The 19,275-nt window shown below is 45.0% G+C and overlaps 2 protein-coding genes and 1 pseudogene across 5 annotated transcripts in view; 1 reads left to right on the top strand and 2 right to left on the bottom strand.

Moving 5' to 3' along the window:
- The window catches only part of PFAS (phosphoribosylformylglycinamidine synthase), a 44,907-nt gene extending 31,293 nt beyond the window's left edge, over nucleotides 1-13,614 (top strand). For 2 of the 3 annotated variants that reach the window (XM_083706526.1, XM_083706527.1), the window contains exons 25-29: nucleotides 105-196; nucleotides 1,961-2,075; nucleotides 2,322-2,480; nucleotides 4,195-4,347; nucleotides 5,157-5,837. In XM_083706526.1, coding sequence (XP_083562652.1) covers nucleotides 105-196; nucleotides 1,961-2,075; nucleotides 2,322-2,480; nucleotides 4,195-4,347; nucleotides 5,157-5,479 — 842 coding nt within the window. In that variant the 3' untranslated portion in view covers nucleotides 5,480-5,837. Of the gene's footprint in view, nucleotides 1-104; nucleotides 197-1,960; nucleotides 2,076-2,321; nucleotides 2,481-4,194; nucleotides 4,348-5,156; nucleotides 5,838-13,155 lie in introns of those variants that run through there. The other variant, XM_083706528.1, reaches the window with a different exon arrangement.
- LOC310830597 (histone H3.2) lies at nucleotides 10,545-11,031 on the bottom strand (the record flags this gene model as incomplete). The annotated part of the gene is made up of 1 exon (XM_083710378.1): nucleotides 10,545-11,031. The coding sequence occupies one exon, from the start codon at nucleotides 11,029-11,031 to the stop codon at nucleotides 10,621-10,623; it is 411 nt and encodes a 136-aa protein (XP_083566504.1). The 3' UTR covers nucleotides 10,545-10,620.
- On the bottom strand, nucleotides 12,266-12,887 carry LOC310830594 (histone H2A type 2-C pseudogene; annotated as a pseudogene). The gene has a single exon. The product of its transcript is annotated as a histone H2A type 2-C pseudogene (transcript).
- Nucleotides 13,615-19,275: the final 5,661 nt, after the last annotated feature.

The raw sequence follows: 19,275 nt of genomic DNA, 5'->3' as shown, positions 1-19,275 counted from the left end.
AGTTGACCATATTTTGAATTGTGAAATCGATTAATTGTTCATGGTAAAACCTTGCAGCCTAATCGTGAAGGGATGACAACAAATCGTGTGTCTTTTCCCTACAGCCCTTCCTGCCCCCCGTGTCGCCATCCTTCGTGAAGAAGGGAGTAACGGGGACCGTGAAATGGTGGCGGCACTCCTCATGGGTGGCTTCCAGGTGAGCAGACCAATGTGGATTTAGTGAAGGCATCGCCCACAAGTGCTTTGAGATGAAGATCTCTAACCTAATAATGTCAGGAGAGCCCTGCAGGATCAGGCCCCAGGTCCAACTCCTCCAGCATCCTGTTCTCACAGTGGCCAAGCAGATGTACTCTCCCCTCCTGTGATGGCACTCAGAGGCATAAAATGATCTCTGGCACTGGAGGTGGATCTTGGCCATTGACAAGTGGAATAACTGTGTCTTAGTTCAGCTGAAGTGAAGGCACGAGTCAGGTGAACTGTGCATAAGCAAGCTGCCAGCTAGCTCTGTGGAGGCTCTTTTTATTAGCACAATATGCAAAACCAGTCAAATACTGTGACCTTTACACATTTTCCAATCCCAAGATCGAGGGGTGGTACAAGGTTATTTTGGCACTGCGTCACTTTCCCCTTGCACAATGTTTAATCAAAAGAGACAAAGGTCACAGACAGGGCACAGCAGACTACTAAGAGAGCAAAAGGTTAGATAGAGGGCATGATGTTCAGACAGCTGAGGCCTGTCTGTGGGTGGAAGTGTGCTCCACACCTGGCGATCATTCCTTCATTCAGCGGTCGGCAAGCTAAGGTCCCTGGGACAGATCAGGCCCCCCTGGGTCCTGCATCTGGCCCGTGCTGCGAAGCCAGAACTCGCTGTGAAGCCGAGACTCCTGGTGATGGCGACGGAAGGAAAAGGCCGAGTGCTGGTGGTGGCTCTGCCAATCAAACGCCATGTCTGGTTAACTCAGTGGTGTTTGATTGGCAGAGATGTCCTCATGCTGCCCTGAGGTAAACCAGGCGTGCTGTTTGATTGGCAGAGCCATCACCACCACTCGGCCTTTTCCTTCCGTCGCCGCCACCAACCTGGTGCTCCTGTGGGCCAGAGAGCGGACGAGCTCACTCTGCCTACCCACAAGAAGCAGCAGCTGTGGCGGGTAAGTGCAGCGGGTGGGGGTGGGGAGGAGGACTACTTGCCCCCCCATGCCTCTTCTTCCAGCCCCCTCCCCCAGTGCCGCTTCTCCAGCCCAACTCAAGGTCTGAGGGACAGTGGACCGGCCTGCTGCTAAATTTGTTTGCTGACCCCTGTCTTAGTTATTTATTACACTTAACATACAGTGGTACCTCTGGATACAAACGGGATCCATTCCGGATCCCCGTTCGCATCCTGAAGTGAACACGATCCGTGTTTGCGGGTTACGATTCACCGCTTCCGCGCATGCGCGTGACGTCATTTTGACTGCGCATGCGCGAACAGCAAAACCTGGAAGTAACACTCTGTTACTTCCGGGTCGCCGCGGAGCGCAACTGAAAGCACTCAACCTGAAGCAACTACAACCCGAGGTATGACTGTACCATATTTTCCTCTGAGGAGCTCAAGATTTGTATTTGTGGTTCTCCTCTTTCCTCATTTTATCCTTACAACAAACCCTGTGAGGCAGGTTAGGCTGAGTGACCAGGCTGAGTGTGAGCTTCATGGCTGGGTGAGGATTTGAACCCTGGTCTCCCAGGTCGTAGCATAGCACTACGCCACACAACATGGAGTAGGTTCATTGAGATGAATGGACGTAAGTCATTTCAGCGGGTCTCCCCTCAGTAGGACTTTAACATTGGATTTCACCGAAAATCTGAAGGAACAGGAACCTCGTGCAAGGAGTTGGATCTCCTCCCCGCAATGCTCCTGTCACTTCGATCCCCTCCCTTCCTGAAAGCCCTCCTGTTTATTGTCTTCTCTCCGCCCTCACTTCAGGTCTGGGACCTCACCATGCAAGACTTGTGCTCGGGCGAGATGACGCTGGACTCCTTCCGTGGCCTGGTGTTTGTCGGAGGGTTCAGCTACGCAGATGTTTTGGGTTCTGCCAAAGGTCAGCCTGCCTCTTGCAAGGAACGGGGCTGTCCGCTTGCCTCGGGTCGAGGAGAAAGCTTCCACCCAATCTTGTGGCAAGGGATGGCGGCCTTGTTGCTGGGTTTTGGGCAGGAGGTTCCTACCTGCCTCACGCTCTTTGGGAGATGTTGTTGCCGCTGATGCCACGATAGCTGTGGGGTCTTTGACGTGCGGTCCGGAAGGGCCTGCAAAATCCACACAATTCATCTCATTTTTTTGCTTGCAGGCTGGGCAGCTTCGGTGACCTATAACCGCAGGGCGCAGGCTCAGTTCCAGGCCTTCCATCGGCGCAGAGACACCTTCAGCCTGGGCATCTGCAATGGCTGCCAGCTGATGGCACTGCTAGGTTGGGTGGGGACCAAGAGCCCTGATGTGCAAGATGAAGGTAAGCGAGTTGGTAGTGGAGCTATAGCTGTCAACTTACAGATTTGAAAATAAGGGACCAGCAGCCTCAAAAATAAGGGATCAGCAGCCAAAATAAGGGATTTTACAAGCACAGGTATGTTCAACTTCTGAGCCCCTCCGAGCCAAAGGCAGAAAGCCCAGCCAGCAGCCAAACGAAGCCTCAAGCGGTGGTTCCCACAGTGCAGCAACTCGGCAAAGGGGATGCAGCAAGGAAAACCACCATCACCTCTCCTCTGGGAAGCGCTGAGCAAAGGCGAGTCCCTAGGCAACGCAGCCAATTTGATCGGCACAAGGCATGCAAGCTCCACCCCCTCAGTCGTTCTTAGACTCCTTATTGGGTGAGCAATGCAGCCAAGCAACACAGTTGGAGCCTCCCTCCTCCCTGGCCAGCAGGGAGGGAGGGAGGGAGAGGAGCTGCTTCCTTTGAAACCTGGGAAATTTAAGGGACATCATCAATAAGGGACAGCAGCGGGACACGGTGCTGGGAAATGGGACTTTCCCGCCAAATAAGGGACGGTTGACAGCTATGAGTGGAACGGACTCCCTCGGAAGGTTGTGCCCTCTTCTTCACTGGGGGCTTTTATTCAGAGGCTGGATGGCCATCTGTTGGGGGCTTTTTAGTTGTGATTCCTGTTTTGCAGTGGGTTTGGGCTAGGGGACCCTTCATGATACCAGGACACTCGGAGTGAGGGCATGCTTGCTTTGCACCCTGAATGCTGCTCTGGTCAGAGGTGGATTGAGGTAAGGTTACCAGATGTCCCTGTTTCCCGGGAACAGTCCCCCGATTTACAAATAAGTCCCCATACAATATCCATTGAAATTGAAAAGTGTCCCTGGATTCATTGAAAAAAAATCTGGTAACCTTAGTTTGAGGATCCTGGGAAATATTGGCCTGCGAGCGTTCCAATTGGAGAACAGTCTTTACCAAAGGTGTCATGGGTTTTGAAGACACTCGAACTCGGGATGAAAGGGAGAAATGTGCTAAGAGGAAGGCATGGGTGACAAATCTTGGATTGTGACATTTCTGGTTACAATCCTAACCTTGTCTGCTCAGAAATAAGTGGTGGCCGGTGCCCGTTGGCAGACGGCAGAGAGGCAAACTCTGTGCAGCCAGTGCCAGTGGACAGGCAGAGCCAGCAAATTCTAGTTTTGACCCCATCATGTTCCCTGCTCCGTGCAAGGGAAACACTGAGACTCAGGAGGAGGAGGGAGCTGAGAGCCAGGGGCGCCCCCTGGACTGTATGTAAATAAGGAGAGGGGCAAGTGGGGGCAGAATTTGTTTGGTTGGGCAACACCCTGTTTGCCCTAATGGACCAGGGAAGCGAGATTAGACCTGCAGCCTTAAATCTGTAAGAAATCTGTGCACTTTGGAACTCCTTGCCTCATGATATAGGCAGGCAGCTTCACTGTACTCTTTTCCTTGCCTGCTAAAAACTTATTTGCTTTGGCAAGCCTCTCCAGGTATGTAGAACATTGACACATGTTTTAATGTTTTCAGCTTATTGCTGATATTAATCATTCTTTTATTTTTTAAAAAATACTTCCTTCGGCTGTTTTTTACTGACAATGTCATTGTTTTATTTAAACCACGTTGAGGTTTGTTTGGGGTTTCTTTTTTACAACCAAGCAGTATGTAAATCATATGAAATAAAAAAAAGATATAAAAATTTTCTTGATCTTGGTTATTATTCCAGGTGGCGCCATCCAGCCAGGTGTGCTGCTGAGTCCCAACAATTCTGGGCGTTTTGAGTCTCGTTTTGTGAGCGTCGGCATCGAGGAGAGTCCGGCGCTGATGTTGCGGGGCATGGCTGGTTCTACCCTGGGCATCTGGGTGGCACATGGAGAAGGTAATCCTTTTTTTAAAAAATTGAGTGCGGTGGGGAGAGGGTTAATAATTAGGTTTAGAAAAACCTTCTGTGCAAGTACTGGAAATGGGGATAAAACACCAATGATTTCTGAAAAGCATAAAAAAAAAATTAAGGGGTTATACAGTAATATGTAAAATGACAAATTATATTTATTTTAGAGACAGGAATTAAACAAGCTTGAATGATAGAAAAAATGTTTGCAGTTTTAACTGGCTACCTGTAATGTTTGAAGAAATGTATTCAGTATGTTGCACTTAGGGGCTCTGGTGCACGCAGCAGCGTTGACTTTTAATAACATAATTACAATAATTAATAAGCTTCAGTACTGGGAGCTGGATTTTTTTAACATTTCCATTTTTTAAGAGAACATAGAAGCATGCAAATATGAAAAAACCAAGACATAAAGCTCAAAATGCAAGAAGCTAAACAATGCACACTCTTTATCAAGAGGAGCTATTGGGAATGGGGTTAAGAGAAAAGAAACCTTTTTTTCAAGTCCAGTGATCCCTCTGACTTATGCTAACACCACTGCCAGACCTTGTGTGTGTGTGCATGTTCTCCTGGGGAAAATTCTATTCCAGTAAGAAATCCCCCCTGGTTGGTTTGTTTTTAGAATTCAACCCAAAGCATTGAGAAACCTGCCTTGTCCGTGTGGCTTTGTGGCCCCATTTGCAAGTTCCTACTGGACTGAGAGTAATCTAGGCTGGCCAGTCGAGAGAGGCTGCCGCATAAATATTGTGAGAGTCCACGACTCATCGCTCACCTTTTCCCCCTTCCTCTTCCTGCAGGTCGGATGCGATTCCGCTCAGATGACGTCCTGGCCCAGGTGCGCTCTGCTCGCTTGGCGCCTCTCCGCTACGTGGATGACCAGGGTTTGCCAACTGAGGAGTACCCTATGAATCCCAATGGGTCTCCACTGGGCATTGCAGGCATTTGCTCTTCCGATGGGCGCCACTTGGCGATGATGCCTCACCCGGAGCGATGTGTCCTTTCCTGGCAGTGGCCTTGGATGCCCGCCTCCTGGCGCCAGTCTCTGAAGGTCTCCCCGTGGCTCCGCATGTTCCAGAACGCCTGCGAGTGGTGCTTGCGCTATCCCCAGGGCCAGCCTTGACCTTGCTTTCCGCTGCCTTTCTGAAAACTTTCTACACCCACTCACAAGCTAACCCTGCACCATCAATTGCAAGCGAGACTAGACTAGATTAGACACGGTCCCTGTGCTGTGGATGCAAAACTTTCCAGTGCTGTTATCCTCATACATAGTCTAGGTCCCTAGCCCCCACACCCGCAACACACATTTGAATGAACTTAGGGAGGGGTCAAGGAAGAATGGATGTGCAGTCCCTCCAGTGGGCACAGGGGGGTGACATTGTGCAATAAATAAGTTGCTTTGTACCAATCCAATTGTGGAACAACGTGGGACCAATGGAGTTTCTATATTGCCAATAAAAGCAAATTTGACTTTAGAAATATGCATCTGTGTGTCTGTGGCCTGTTGTTGTTTTCCATTGCGAACTAGGAAAGAAAATCCCAGATGTGGGTATGAGTGTACTGAATTGTTTCATTTACTTGAGTTAACTGCCCGGTGGTTCACAGCGTACATCTATTAATTAATTAGTTAATTACCGGTAAATAAATATATATTAAATTTAATGTTTAGTAAACCAAGGTATACAGGCTAACATGCCCTCTGCCATTTGAACCCAGTCTTCTAGCCACAGGTTTCCCCACCCCCGCCCAATCAAAAGTCTTTCCCTCCGAAAGGATATTATCAAGGTTGGTGGAAAGTCAAGTGGCAAAGTGAAACTGTTGACTACAACTTCTTACTCCCAAAGGCAAAATACACGGGAAAATCTTTAATATAGGAAAAGACATAAATCCCAAATTATATATAAAAATAAAACACACACACACATTTTTCAAAAATCAGTAATGCTGAAGAAGGGAAAATGCAATGTGACAGTGAGATGCATAGTAGCTGAAGTCAAAAGAGGCCATTTATTGGATGTGTTATAAGGCACTCCTTTGTTAAGAACATAAGAATAGCTGCGCTGGATCAGGAATAAGATCCAACTAGTCTTAATATTCCATTTCCATTGTGGCCAGTCAGATGTAACAGGAAGGGCGGTTGAGCATCTTCCTTGCATGCAAGAAGTCCCAAGAAGTCAGTGTGGACAATACTGAGCTAGATGGTGGTCTGACTCTGTGTAAAGGCAGCTTCTTAATGTTTTCTTTGTGGTTTTTTTTTTTTTTTTTTGAAAACAATGAGCCACTAATGGAAGAGAGGGCCGGTGCAGGCAATTGAGGGTTGGACAAGCATGGATGAACGCCGTCCACCCAGGAGCAAAAGAGACAACTCAGCTATGAAGCTCACTGGGTGACCTTTCAGCCCTAACGTACCTCACAGGGTTATTTTAAGGATGAAATCAGGGAGAACCACTATAATCGTGGAGGAAAGATGGGATATAATTGAAATAAACACCAGTTCAAAATGCCTTGTAATTATATAAACAACTACCTGACATTCAGAAGACATCTTAAGGCAGCCCTGTCCAGGGAAGCTTTTAATGTGTGACATCTTAGTGTATTTTTGGTCTTTGTGGAAGCCACATGGGCGAGGTACAAATTATTATTATTATTATTATTGTTGTTGTTATTATTATTATTATTATTATTATTATTATTATTATTATTATCATCAAATACCTTAAGGGTTCTTTTTTTAAAAAAGGAGTGAGGTTGATGCTCTTCCCTAGAAGAACTAATATTGAAAGCAGGCCAGAAATAAAAATAAAACCACATTATAAACCCATTATTTCCCTAATCTGACTGAATGAGACCTCTGCTAGTGTACAGGAACCCCAGAAGATGCCTCATAGGCGATGGATGGAGGATCCAAGCGTGCTCAACCGATGCACCGTCGTCTGACTTTTATGCTGCTAAAAATATTTGCAACTGCTAAGCACATTGAGTGTGTATATTGTAGTATATTGTAGTATGGAAACTTTCAGAGGCAAGTGGCCGGTTAGCTCAGTTGGTTAGAGCGTGGTGCTAATAACGCCAAGGTCGCGGGTTCGATCCCCGTACGGGCCAGTTGTGATTTACCTTTTTTTAAAACAAAACGACAAAAAGGCTACCTTATGAACTTTCTCGTCATTTCACGGTAGGAAGTTGTACCCTCTGATGCAGTTCCAAAGGTCCTAGTAAGCACTAAAGTGGGGAGAGAAGGGATCGGCGCGTTGGGGTTCATCGTCCTAAAATCTAGAATACAGTAATGCATACAGATTATTAATCTTTTTCTATTGCATGTTCTGTTTCTCCCAAGTCGCTTTGAGTTAGATCATATAATTCTGGCCAAACAACAGTGTCGCTCGTGCATTAATGTATACCACCTCCTTTAATTGCTTTGGAAAGGTAAAAAGCAGAAGGAAGTCGTTGTTTCTAGCTTCCACACATACTTCTCACTCTTCGGTCCCCTTTGACTTTTTCAATCAATTTCAATTAAAAAAACACTGCTCTGGTTCCACTGGGGCTCGAACCCAGGACCTTCTGCGTGTAAAGCAGACGTGATAACCACTACACTATGGAACCCACGACACGTAGAAAGGTGGTATTTTCCTACTTATAAGAAATGTTACTGCTTTGAAAAGGGATGATTGTAAAGTTGTAGCGGCTCACTTAGTAAACAGGCTTCCAAATTGATATCAAATGCTGTACATCGCAAAGAAATGACACACAACCTGAGAAGAAACACGCGGCTGTTTTGAGCAAAAGGAAGCATCCCGAGAGCTCCTACCGGAAGAGACGAGGTGGCCGAGTGGTTAAGGCGATGGACTGCTAATCCATTGTGCTCTGCACGCGTGGGTTCGAATCCCACCTTCGTCGACGCTGATTTTACCCTTTTTGCTATTTCTTTCATTTGTCTGTCATTCCCACAGGCGAAACCATTCTGAGCGCCCACCCCAACTTTCTTTAGCAAACCAACATAAAGGTTAGAGATGCTTTCCCGTGTGCTGATATGACTTTCCCCTCCCATAAATTTCGTTATTTGGACAGTGATGTCTACAAAACAGTGTTTATTTGCAGCCCAATATTAGAATTGGAGAACACACAAATGCACGGAAGCGGTGAATCTCTCTGCCTGAGATTTGTTCCTGATTTAAGCATCATGCAAATGTAGTTTTCAAACTCTTGCTTTGCCTTGCAAGTATAACAACTATTATTATTATTATTATTATTATTATTATTATTATTATTATTATTATTATTATTATTACCGTAATCCCTCGATTCCAAGGGAGCCCAGATCATAGCAAGTTAAAAAGATACAATCACGTGGAGATGGTGGGATTTAATAAAAGCAGCAACCATCACAATAGCAATAGATCGACATCTTCAACCGTGAATGTAAAAGGCAAGGGCAAAGATGGGATTTTTACACAGGCAGAGCCAGCCAGACAGAAACGTCTCTTTAATGGAGAAACGGTAGAGAAATGACGTCCGGCAGCGCCCGTAGGTTACAGAAATCTAATAATCTGTGTGCACAAGCCTTTCTTAATGACAGGCAATGTGATTGATAATTGACGTGCAACTGGGTGTTTGGCACTTGCAAAAGTAAAAACTCTTCAGAATATTAAAGAGGGAGAAGTCAGCGATTAAATAAAAAGCATTTCCTGACACACACAAACGTCATGAGTTTGTAAGGCTGTCTAAAAGACCCTGCCTTCGCAAGCAGAGTGGCGCAGCGGAAGCGTGCTGGGCCCATAACCCAGAGGTCGATGGATCGAAACCATCCTCTGCTAAAAGTATTTTTTACTTAAGAAAAAAATTGAATGAATTGAAGTTGTTGCAATTCACAGGCTTGTCTTCAAGCTTCAAAATCGTGTGTGGATTTATGAGTCATCGTCAAAGGCTATAAGGAATTAGCTAAACTCCCGTTTACCCTGCAGACCATCAATGCACTTAAAACGACCTTTTCCTCTTTCAGCCAGCCCTGCTTCGATTTTATTTCACATCGAAATGTCTGTGCTATTCTTATCAGCTCCGGAAAGTTGTGGCAGCCTAAAACTCTCCCGCTTCTTAGAAAGACTATCCTTAGCCTCCTCCTCACGAGTGACAATGAATGATGCTCTCCTCTCTTCTATGAAGAGGAAAAAGTCCTCTGCACGTGACCAATGAACTTTTCCCATGTTTATTTACATGCATTGCAGCAGGGTAAAAAACTGGTCCTGCTTCTTCAGCGATAACCCATCGCAAAGCATTTTAAACTATACAGCGCCACCGTGTGGGCGATAGGTTTCCTTCATTGCGATAGATTTCCCCTCCCCACGCTGGGGACTAAATGGCTGCCGCCTCCTCCTCCGCAGATTAAGGGGAAAGGAAACTGGGGAAAGAAAGACCGTTTTCACTGAGGGTGATTCCTGCTAACAAGTTGATTTATCAGCTGATCCTCACTGTTGTTACACATGGCTCACTAAACTTCTTAAACCAATGCGTTATAATGAAATACACTTTCTTCAACAAAGAAACCACCTTTCTTAAGAAGTCAGGATGGCCGAGCGGTCTAAGGCGCTGCGTTCAGGTCGCAGTCTCCTCTGGAGGCGTGGGTTCGAATCCCACTTCTGACAAGCTAGCTTTTCTTGGTCAGATTTCGCGGCCGATATACTGTTTTTCACCTGGCATTTCTGCCTGCGTTACATTGCCGTGCAAAACTCGGATCACTTCATGAGAGCAATGTGTCTGCTGCCCTCTAAAAGGAAAGAAATGCTGGCATTACAGCAGTCATAGTTTTTAAGCAGCCCACGAGCACTTTTAACATGCCTATGAAAAAGAGGCTGCCTTCAGCTTCAAATCTATATTGGGGTGGTGGAACTGCTTTAAAATTGCAACGTTTCTACCCCGAGCCAATGTTAGTTATGTAACCGATTATTTAGCTTCCTGCAATTAAGCAGCTTAGCGTCTTTTCTTCAAGTATTGTGTGCAGAACGTAAAAATGGAAGAAGTAGGGTGGTGGAACTTACTAGCGTAAGAGTTCCATGTAGTTTCAATGTAGTGTAGTTAATAAAGATCATTAGAAAACTAGCAAACAGATTATTCAAATTATTGCAGATAAAGATTAAGAATCGAACAGATATTCGGCAGCGGGAAGAGATAATTTAGTATCGTGCGAGCTCTTTCCAAGACCATGTGGTGGCTCTTAAAAGAGCCTTTGTGGTGAAACAGGGTTCGTGTTCTGGGGACGCGTGCAGGCGCTTCTCAGGCCCTCTCTCCGCGGATGCGCCTGGCGAGCTGGATGTCCTTGGGCATGATGGTGACGCGCTTGGCGTGGATGGCGCACAGGTTGGTGTCCTCGAACAGGCCCACCAGGTAAGCCTCGCTCGCCTCCTGCAGAGCCATCACGGCCGAGCTCTGGAAGCGCAGGTCCGTCTTGAAGTCCTGCGCGATCTCGCGCACCAGGCGCTGGAAAGGCAGCTTGCGGATCAGCAGCTCCGTCGACTTCTGGTAGCGGCGGATTTCGCGCAGCGCCACGGTGCCCGGCCGGTAGCGGTGAGGCTTCTTCACTCCGCCCGTGGCCGGCGCGCTCTTGCGGGCGGCTTTGGTCGCCAGCTGCTTGCGAGGCGCCTTCCCGCCAGTCGACTTGCGAGCCGTCTGCTTTGTACGGGCCATCTTCTTCTTCGCGCGGATAGAAGTTTCTTCGTCAGAAAGGAAAAAGAAATGAAGCCAAGGAGTCTTTGGACCGCCTTTTTATAGCCAGCGGCTGCGTCCTGATTGGCTGAATGAGGTCAGGGGACCGTTGCAGAATTTGAATTTCCCGGGCTCGGCATTGATTGGATAGACTTTGCAGCACCGCCCTTCGTCATTCCGCTACTTCCCAAGGTTTTATTTCCTAGATAGATGGAAATGCAATGCTATAAGAAATATAGGGATTAAAGTGGTTTATTCTGTTCATCCTCCCGCCCTCGGAAAACATAATAAAAGTAGAAAGAGTTTTCAACAAATGCCCACCTCATCGCAGCACTTAGCCGTAAAAATAGGTGATCTGTAGGACCCTGAACGTTAAACTACAGTGAATTTCAGTAGAGTAAGCTTAATACTGGGCACTGCATAACATACATTGAAGACTGATTGGATGCCTTAATAAATTGGTTAAGGCTGCTGCATTGCTTTGCACGCTTTCTTGGGAGTAAACTGCACTGGGATGAGCGAGACTTCTCCGTAGACATTCATAGGATCGGGCTCCATGTCTTTATTGCAGCTCGTCTGTAACCCTATACCCACTTCCCTGGGAGCAAAGTCCATTGAAATCGGACATTTCCTTCTAAAGACTAAGAATTCCTTTAGCCTTACTAAAGAAACTGAGTTGCCAGATAATGTAACTTCTGTTAACCAACGGATAATTTGAAAGACGCGCCCTAACGTGTGATTGGCTACTCAAGGGCCCCCGCCCTCAAAATCCCGCGCGGTTTTTCATTTGAAATTGCCGCCAAAACCGCAGCGGTTTTATGCTTTCAAACATGGATTTCACAATTGTGTTCGTCTCGTAATTGTGCAATTCTATGCAGTTTCACAACATAAAATCTCCGAGTGTAATCAGGTTACTCACAGCGGAATGGGTTAGGTTTGCAACTACGCTCATGAAATTCGACCATGAGTGGAAATATTCATTGAAGGGAGAATTTAAGTGGGAAGTTCAGAAACATTTTATCCTTCTCACAACAGCCTTCTAGTATCTTTCAAGAGTGAGATGTGATGTTGCAACTTTTTTTCACTGCAAGAGTAGCACAGATCACGTTATTTAAATTGTATCATGGATATTGGCCTTGAAACATTTCTCTACACCTGCTTAAGAAAACGAAGCACGGTTTCAAACGGCAACACTAAAAAAACCTAAAAGTTTCATATGATCAAAGCTCTTTATGAAATTGTGGGTGGCTCTTAAAAGAGCCTTTGTGGGGTTTTTTCTGCTGTAGTTCCGATTAAACGCGATCTATTTTCCTTTTGCCTTGTGGCTCTCGGTTTTCTTGGGCAACAGCACAGCCTGGATGTTAGGCAACACTCCTCCTTGAGCAATGGTGACTTTGCCCAGGAGCTTGTTCAGCTCCTCGTCGTTGCGGATGGCGAGCTGCAAGTGGCGAGGGATGATCCTGGTCTTCTTGTTGTCCCGGGCAGCGTTGCCGGCCAACTCCAGGATCTCAGCAGTCAGGTACTCCAGCACAGCAGCCAAGTAGACGGGCGCTCCGGCTCCGACGCGCTCTGCGTAGTTCCCTTTGCGCAGAAGACGATGCACACGACCCACGGGGAACTGCAGCCCGGCACGAGAAGAGCGAGTCTTCGCCTTGGCACGAGCCTTGCCTCCTTGCTTTCCACGTCCAGACATGATGCTAATTTCAAAAGAGTATAAAGCTCACGATTCCTGCTAGAAAGAACACAAGCTGAGAAACAAATGCGCTCCTCGGCCTTTTATTCAGTCCTGCGGATTGTAAGTGCACATTCCCATTGGTTAGCTTTCGAGTTTCATCCTATCTGTCCAATTGGAAGGCCGGTGCTGTTTGCTACCCAATAGGCAGACGGCATTTATGCCATCCAATAGAAATCAAAGTTTTAGAATTCTACTATTTGCATGTAACAATCGAATCCTCCAATAGGCGTCGCTGGTTTCTGAGCCAATGAGAATTCGAGTGTTTCAATCCTGCGATTAGCATGGAAGCCGTATAAATACAGGACGCTCAGCAGCTGCCTTCATTTCTTCTCGAATTTCTGGTTGCTTCGCGTGTGATTGAGTGATTACAGCACCATGCCTGAGCCAGCCAAATCCGCTCCCGCGGCCAAGAAGGGCTCCAAGAAGGCCGTCACCAAGACGCAGAAGAAGGGCGACAAGAAGCGCAAGAAGAGCCGTAAGGAGAGCTACTCCATCTACGTCTACAAGGTGCTCAAGCAGGTGCACCCGGACACGGGCATCTCGTCCAAGGCCATGAGCATCATGAACTCCTTCGTCAACGACATCTTCGAGCGCATCGCGGCCGAGGCTTCCCGCCTGGCGCACTACAACAAGCGCTCCACCATCACCTCCCGGGAGATCCAGACCGCCGTCCGACTCCTGCTGCCCGGAGAGCTCGCCAAGCACGCCGTCTCCGAGGGCACCAAGGCCGTCACCAAGTACACCAGCTCCAAGTGAATCTCGCCTCCTCACATACCCAAAGGCTCTTTTAAGAGCCACCCACTTTTTCAGAAAAAGAGCTGTTGCGACTACGTACTTTTTAATTTTATTCTTTAATTTTCTTTTTGCATTTCTAAACTGCAAGGTGGTTTACAATATTGTAGGGTAACCAGCAATGCTCCGCCCCAAGCTTTAAAGGCCATAGATTGCTTCATTAGTCAAAGGGCTGAAAAAATTGGTATGTTTTTGCCTGCAGCCTAAACAAGATAAGTAACAAAGGTGGCGGGCGAGCCTGAGGGCAGCATTGAACAAAGATGGGAGTTACTACTATGGGAGTATTGAAACGTATCCTTATAGTACGAAGACTTTAAGGAGTGTTGTGCCACAGTTCCTTGGCTAATATCTTAAAAGGAGTTTTAAGAGTGAGAGTCGAGACTTGGTCCCTCCCATTTTAAAAAAATGAGCTGATTTCTAAATTCCTCATAAATTTAAAGCTAGGCTATGTTGCAACTTCAACGAATTTAATGTTGCAGTTAATATACTACAGACCCTTCTTATTTGGCTATATTAATGGCAGATAAGGGTATCTACTTCACTTCCGCATCGGTGACAGTCTCTAAATCCAAGTTGCTGGGGAGCGGCCTAAGACAGCGTTTAAAATGCATTTTGTCTCTTTAACCATGGTTGCAGTAAGTTGCCAACCCTAGAAAGAAGCATTAGGGCCAGTTTATTTGACAACTCAGTAAATTAGGCTTGGTTAGAGACGTTTGTGCCTTATGACATAGTCATATCCGCTTTCAAAAATCCGTATCCTTCCTCTTCTCTTTCATCCTTTCATTTGATGAGGTTTCATTCCTCTTCTCTTTCATCCTTTCATTTGATGTGGTTTCAATGTCACGCTTCCGTGTTACGGAAAAGCGCTGCAGTGATAAATTCACATATGGATAGCTCTATTCTCCAGAGACGTTTACAAGGAGTACAGAGTTACAGCAACACGTGACGGGTGCAGATTAATTCCTTCTAGTTTGGGTCTGCCCCAGATATATATTGCCTGCAAATTGAGTAGCCCTGGTCTTGTTTCACACACAAAACACGTTGTTGTGTGGTCTGCCATACTATCTCGATTAACAAGGTTGCCAGAGACCTTACTTGTGGGAGGGAGCAGGATTATTAGGTTCTTTGCACACCGTAACTGGAGTGTTTTATTTTTCCGTGAAAGAACTCGAGGCAATTTCAGTAAATATTCCTGGTATCCCTGCTGAAAGGCGTCCAATTTCCTTGTTCCTTGTCTTCTGGCGCCGCCTTGTGATGTGATTTATAAAAACAATGCGCAGGATGTAGAGCGTTTCCACATGGAAAGAATGAGCAACGTGCAGCTGGCCGGTTAGCTCAGTTGGTTAGAGCGTGGTGCTAATAACGCCAAGGTCGCGGGTTCGATCCCCGTACGGGCCACAACATTGTATTTTATGTGTGTGAAGCGTCGCAAGGCTAATATAACAGCAAACTTATATATTTAAAAATATATATTCCAATGGAAAGTGAGGCCTTTCTGACTCAAACTTTAGCCCAAAGCATTTGAGCATTCTGGAGAAAGTTATACATCTTGCTAATGCTAAATGTGTTAAAAACGTTTAATGCTAAACCAGCAGGGGAAAATATTTTGCAGAGAAGCTACTAGTTTTGCTGTCCTCACAACAAGCTTAATACTAGGGCACTGAAAAGCCCAAATCAGATGTTTTAAAAGTCTTTCACCTCTTCTGATGAATGTTGAAGATGTTGGGGAGTATTGAAAACAGTACATCTTTTCATTTGTGGAACAGCTGCCAAAACTGCATGTCTGGGTGGGTGATTGATGGTAGCTTCCCTGAGACATAGGAACCTGGAGTTTGTAAAAGAGCCTATGCTACACAATTTCTACTTACTTGGCTGGGGCATCTTAAGAACTTGAGTGATAGACTGCCATACTGCTCAAAACCATAGGCCAATGGCCCATCTAGTCCAGCACCCTCATTCTCACAGTTGCCTGTGGGAAAGCAGTGAGAGCAGATCATGAATGCAAGAGCCCTCTCCCCTCCCATGGTGTCCAGCAATATTCAAAAGCATGGCTGCTTCCAAATGTGGAGGCTGAACATAGCCATCATGGCTAGTAGCCATGGATAGCTCGCCCCTCCATGAATTGGTCTAATCCTCTTTTAAAGACATCCAGGGAATTTGATACATAATAAAATCATAATAAATACGATGGTGACAGTCTCTGCCTCTTGTGGGGAGTGAGTTCCATAGTTTGATTATACATTGAGTGAAGAAGCACTTTCTTTTATCGGTCCCAAATCTTCCAACATTCAGTTCCATAGGATGTCCATAAGAATAAAAGAAAATTATTATAAATTCATTTGGAGATTGCATTTAACACCAGTCAGATTAAATCAAATAAACAAGGAATATTCAGTGTTATGTTGGAGGGGATGCCAGGAAACAGGGAATTATGTTCACATGTGGTGGGGATGTCAACATGTTTTTTTAAAAAAACCGACAAAGGGTGTTTAAGGAGATAACAGAAATCACTGGGTTAAAGCTGACCAAAAGTTCAGAGGTAGCATTATTTTCAATTTACGATGAGGTGGAAGGTTCACAGGCTATGAAGGACTTGCTCACAAATTTATTGACAGCTGCACAAATTATGATAGCTAGGAAGTGGAAGGGACAAGCAGAATATAAAATGGAAGAATGGTGTAAAGAGCTGTGGGATATAGTTATCAATGGTAAATTAACATGTGCCATTAAGGTAAGACGAGGAATATACAGGAGAAATGATTTTGAGGAGATATGGAGGGTGTTTGCAGAATTTGTACTGTTAAAATGGAAAGGAGTCAAACCATTGCAAGAGGTGTTGAAATTTTGGGAGGTTGGATGGTGTCGGTGGTGGGGGTGCACATTTTTATTCTTAATTATTTATGATTATTACTTTGTCAAAACAAAATAAAAAACAAGTGCTGGTGTTATGAGAGAGGGAGAAAAACTTTTCTCTACTTCCACTTGCATAGCTTTATAAACTTCACCTTTTACTTGTCTTTTCTATAAATTAAAAAGTAACAAACATTGCATCACATCCTTTCTTCATAGGAGAGTCACAATGCTGGTAGCCCTTTTCTGAATGTTTTCCAGCTCGACAATATCCTTTTGAGGTGGTGTGAAACTGTACACAGTGCCCCACCATGGATTTGTATAGCAGCATTATGATACTGGCAGTTTTATTTCCAGTTCCTTTTTGAATGATTCCTAGCATGCAATTCACCTTTTTCATTGCCGCTGCCAACTGGGTGAATATGGTCACTAAGCCATCTACCACATTATTACCCAAAGGTCTTGCTCCTGGTCCATCACCTCCAGTTCAGACCCCATGAATGCATGCATAAAATTAAGTTTTTGTTTTGCTCCAACATACATGACTTTACTTTAACAACCCAGAACAAAACAAAAAAAATTCCTTCCAGTAGCACCTTAAAGACCAACTAAGTTAGTTCTTGGTATGAGCTTTCGTGTGCATGCACACTTCTTCAGATACCTTCTTCAGATTCTTCAGATGGTATCTGAAGAAGTGTTCATGCACACGAAAGCTCATACCAAGAACTAACTTAGTTGGTCTTTAAGGTGCTACTGGAAGGATTTTGTTTTGTTTTGACTATGGCAGACCAACACGGCTACCTATCTGTAACCCTGAACAATTTAGTGTCATCGGCAAACTTGGCCATCTTGATTGCTCAGTCCTAACTCTAAATCATTGATGAAGAAGTTAAAAAGCACAGGTCCCAACACTGATCCTTGGGCACATTGTACCACCTGGTCAATGGCCAGGAAAATTGGCAACATTATATATGTTTAGGTAGCTAGTACCACCCGTATACATAGCACTTATACAGCTGACACAGATTACAATCTAAAATTTTACAAAGAGAAGCTGGAAAAGAAAGATAACTGTGTAACCTATGGAGGTGTTCTAATCTAAGGTCACCCTTTTGGGCTCAAAGACTCTTTCAGGTTGCATTCCCAGTGAGTAGACAATGACATCCACACCCTGCCCCATTCATGATGCATTAAAAGTAATGGTTGTTTGGCAACCTAATCTGGGTCATTTTGCTTCAGTTGCATCAATGGGCACTCCCAGTCTGTTTTTATCTTTGTATGGTTCAGTAAGATACTGGCATTTTCAGGCTGTGCATTTAAAGTTGTTTGGGAGGTCTTGTGCAACAAACCTGCAATGAGACAGCAATGAGGAAATGCACTAGAAAGTGCAGGATAACACTTGATTTGAAACAACTTTGTTTGGCCTCCCAGCAAACAAATCTGAAAGTCTTTCCTGGGGGCAGATGAATCTGATGCTTCAGCATGTGGCCTCTGAAACCCTCAACACATTAAAAGAGTAATGTTTAGTAGATTTTGAAGACTTGGTTGCTAGATCTGACAGTCCAGTAAATGCTTATGTTATAAGAAATCGAAGGTGTTGTAAATAAAATGAATGTTCATAAAGTGCACAAGGTAAACACACATGCGTAAGTGCATAAACCACATGTCTGAAATAGTACAGAAGAGCAATCCTGAAGCCATATTGAGTCTTAATGATGCCAAATATTATTATGCAGAAGGCAATATATTGGAGAAACTTCCCCCTATGGTTTTTTTCACTTACAAATTCTTTTTAAGGGAATATTTTGTGTATGAATAGGCTAGGTCTATGACCTGGATTCAAGAACTAAGGTTTACCATCTCAAAAGAAGAAACTAGACTTGCCAGGTAATGCAATCAGTGGCCATTATCAAAGACCTTGTCAAACAGGAGATAAGCCACACCCTAGAGAGTTGGACTGTAAAAGCCAACCCCATTCCCCCCCCCCCCATAACACATGTGAAATAAATAAGGCTTCTCTTCAGTGGGGTGAGATTGATTCCAAAAGCACTCCTCAATATTGTTTTCATCCTTAACCACAGAAAAGGCCCTCTCCTTAATTACCCTCAGTTCATGTCTTCTAGTAGGGAAGGGCCTTTGGTTATAATTAAAAGCCAGGATACCTCTGAGCATGCTCTGAACCTAAAGTGCACTCAGAGTACCTTTAAGGTCTTTTTCAAACATCCCAGGCAAAGCAGTAAGTATTGAAATACCTTTGCAAATTCCAGGAAGACTTTAACTGCAGATTAATTTCAGCTGTGTGTGCTTCACAGGACTTGTTTTTCTTTAAAGAAATCATCTTACAATTGTGATAAAATGAACACATTGTTTTTGTACATTTATTTAACCTGGTAATGCAGTAGAAACAAAAGAAGGGAAAAACAAAATGTGGAGATGAGCTTTGAAGAAACTAAAAAAAAAGTAACTGCGTTGGCCGGGAATCGAACCCGGGTCAACTGCTTGGAAGGCAGCTATGCTCACCACTATACCACCAACGCCTTTGGTGTAAAGCTGGTTATTTTATGATTCTTTATGGCTAAGCATCCTATTAGTTATGCCTCTGAGTTTCCACATGGTGGCGCCATCCACTAAGGATTTGAAAGTTGTAGGTCGCTTCATACATTTATGTCGAAGTTTTTCAAATTTCACTCCTTGAGGGGGAGGGGAATCCTTTTCTCTACACCTCCACAACTATAGTGAAAATTAAAGCGCTGTCGAATGGTAATTCAGTATCGAAACACACCGTGCCACCTTTTTGAAATGTTTTTTTCTAGTTCCATGGCTCAACTTCAAATCTTTAAGCACCTCTG

Source organism: Podarcis gaigeae (genome assembly GCF_964106915.1).
Source record: "Podarcis gaigeae genome assembly, chromosome: 13".
NCBI classification, from domain to species: domain Eukaryota; kingdom Metazoa; phylum Chordata; class Lepidosauria; order Squamata; family Lacertidae; genus Podarcis; species Podarcis gaigeae.
This window is presented reverse-complemented; position numbering and strand designations above follow the sequence as displayed.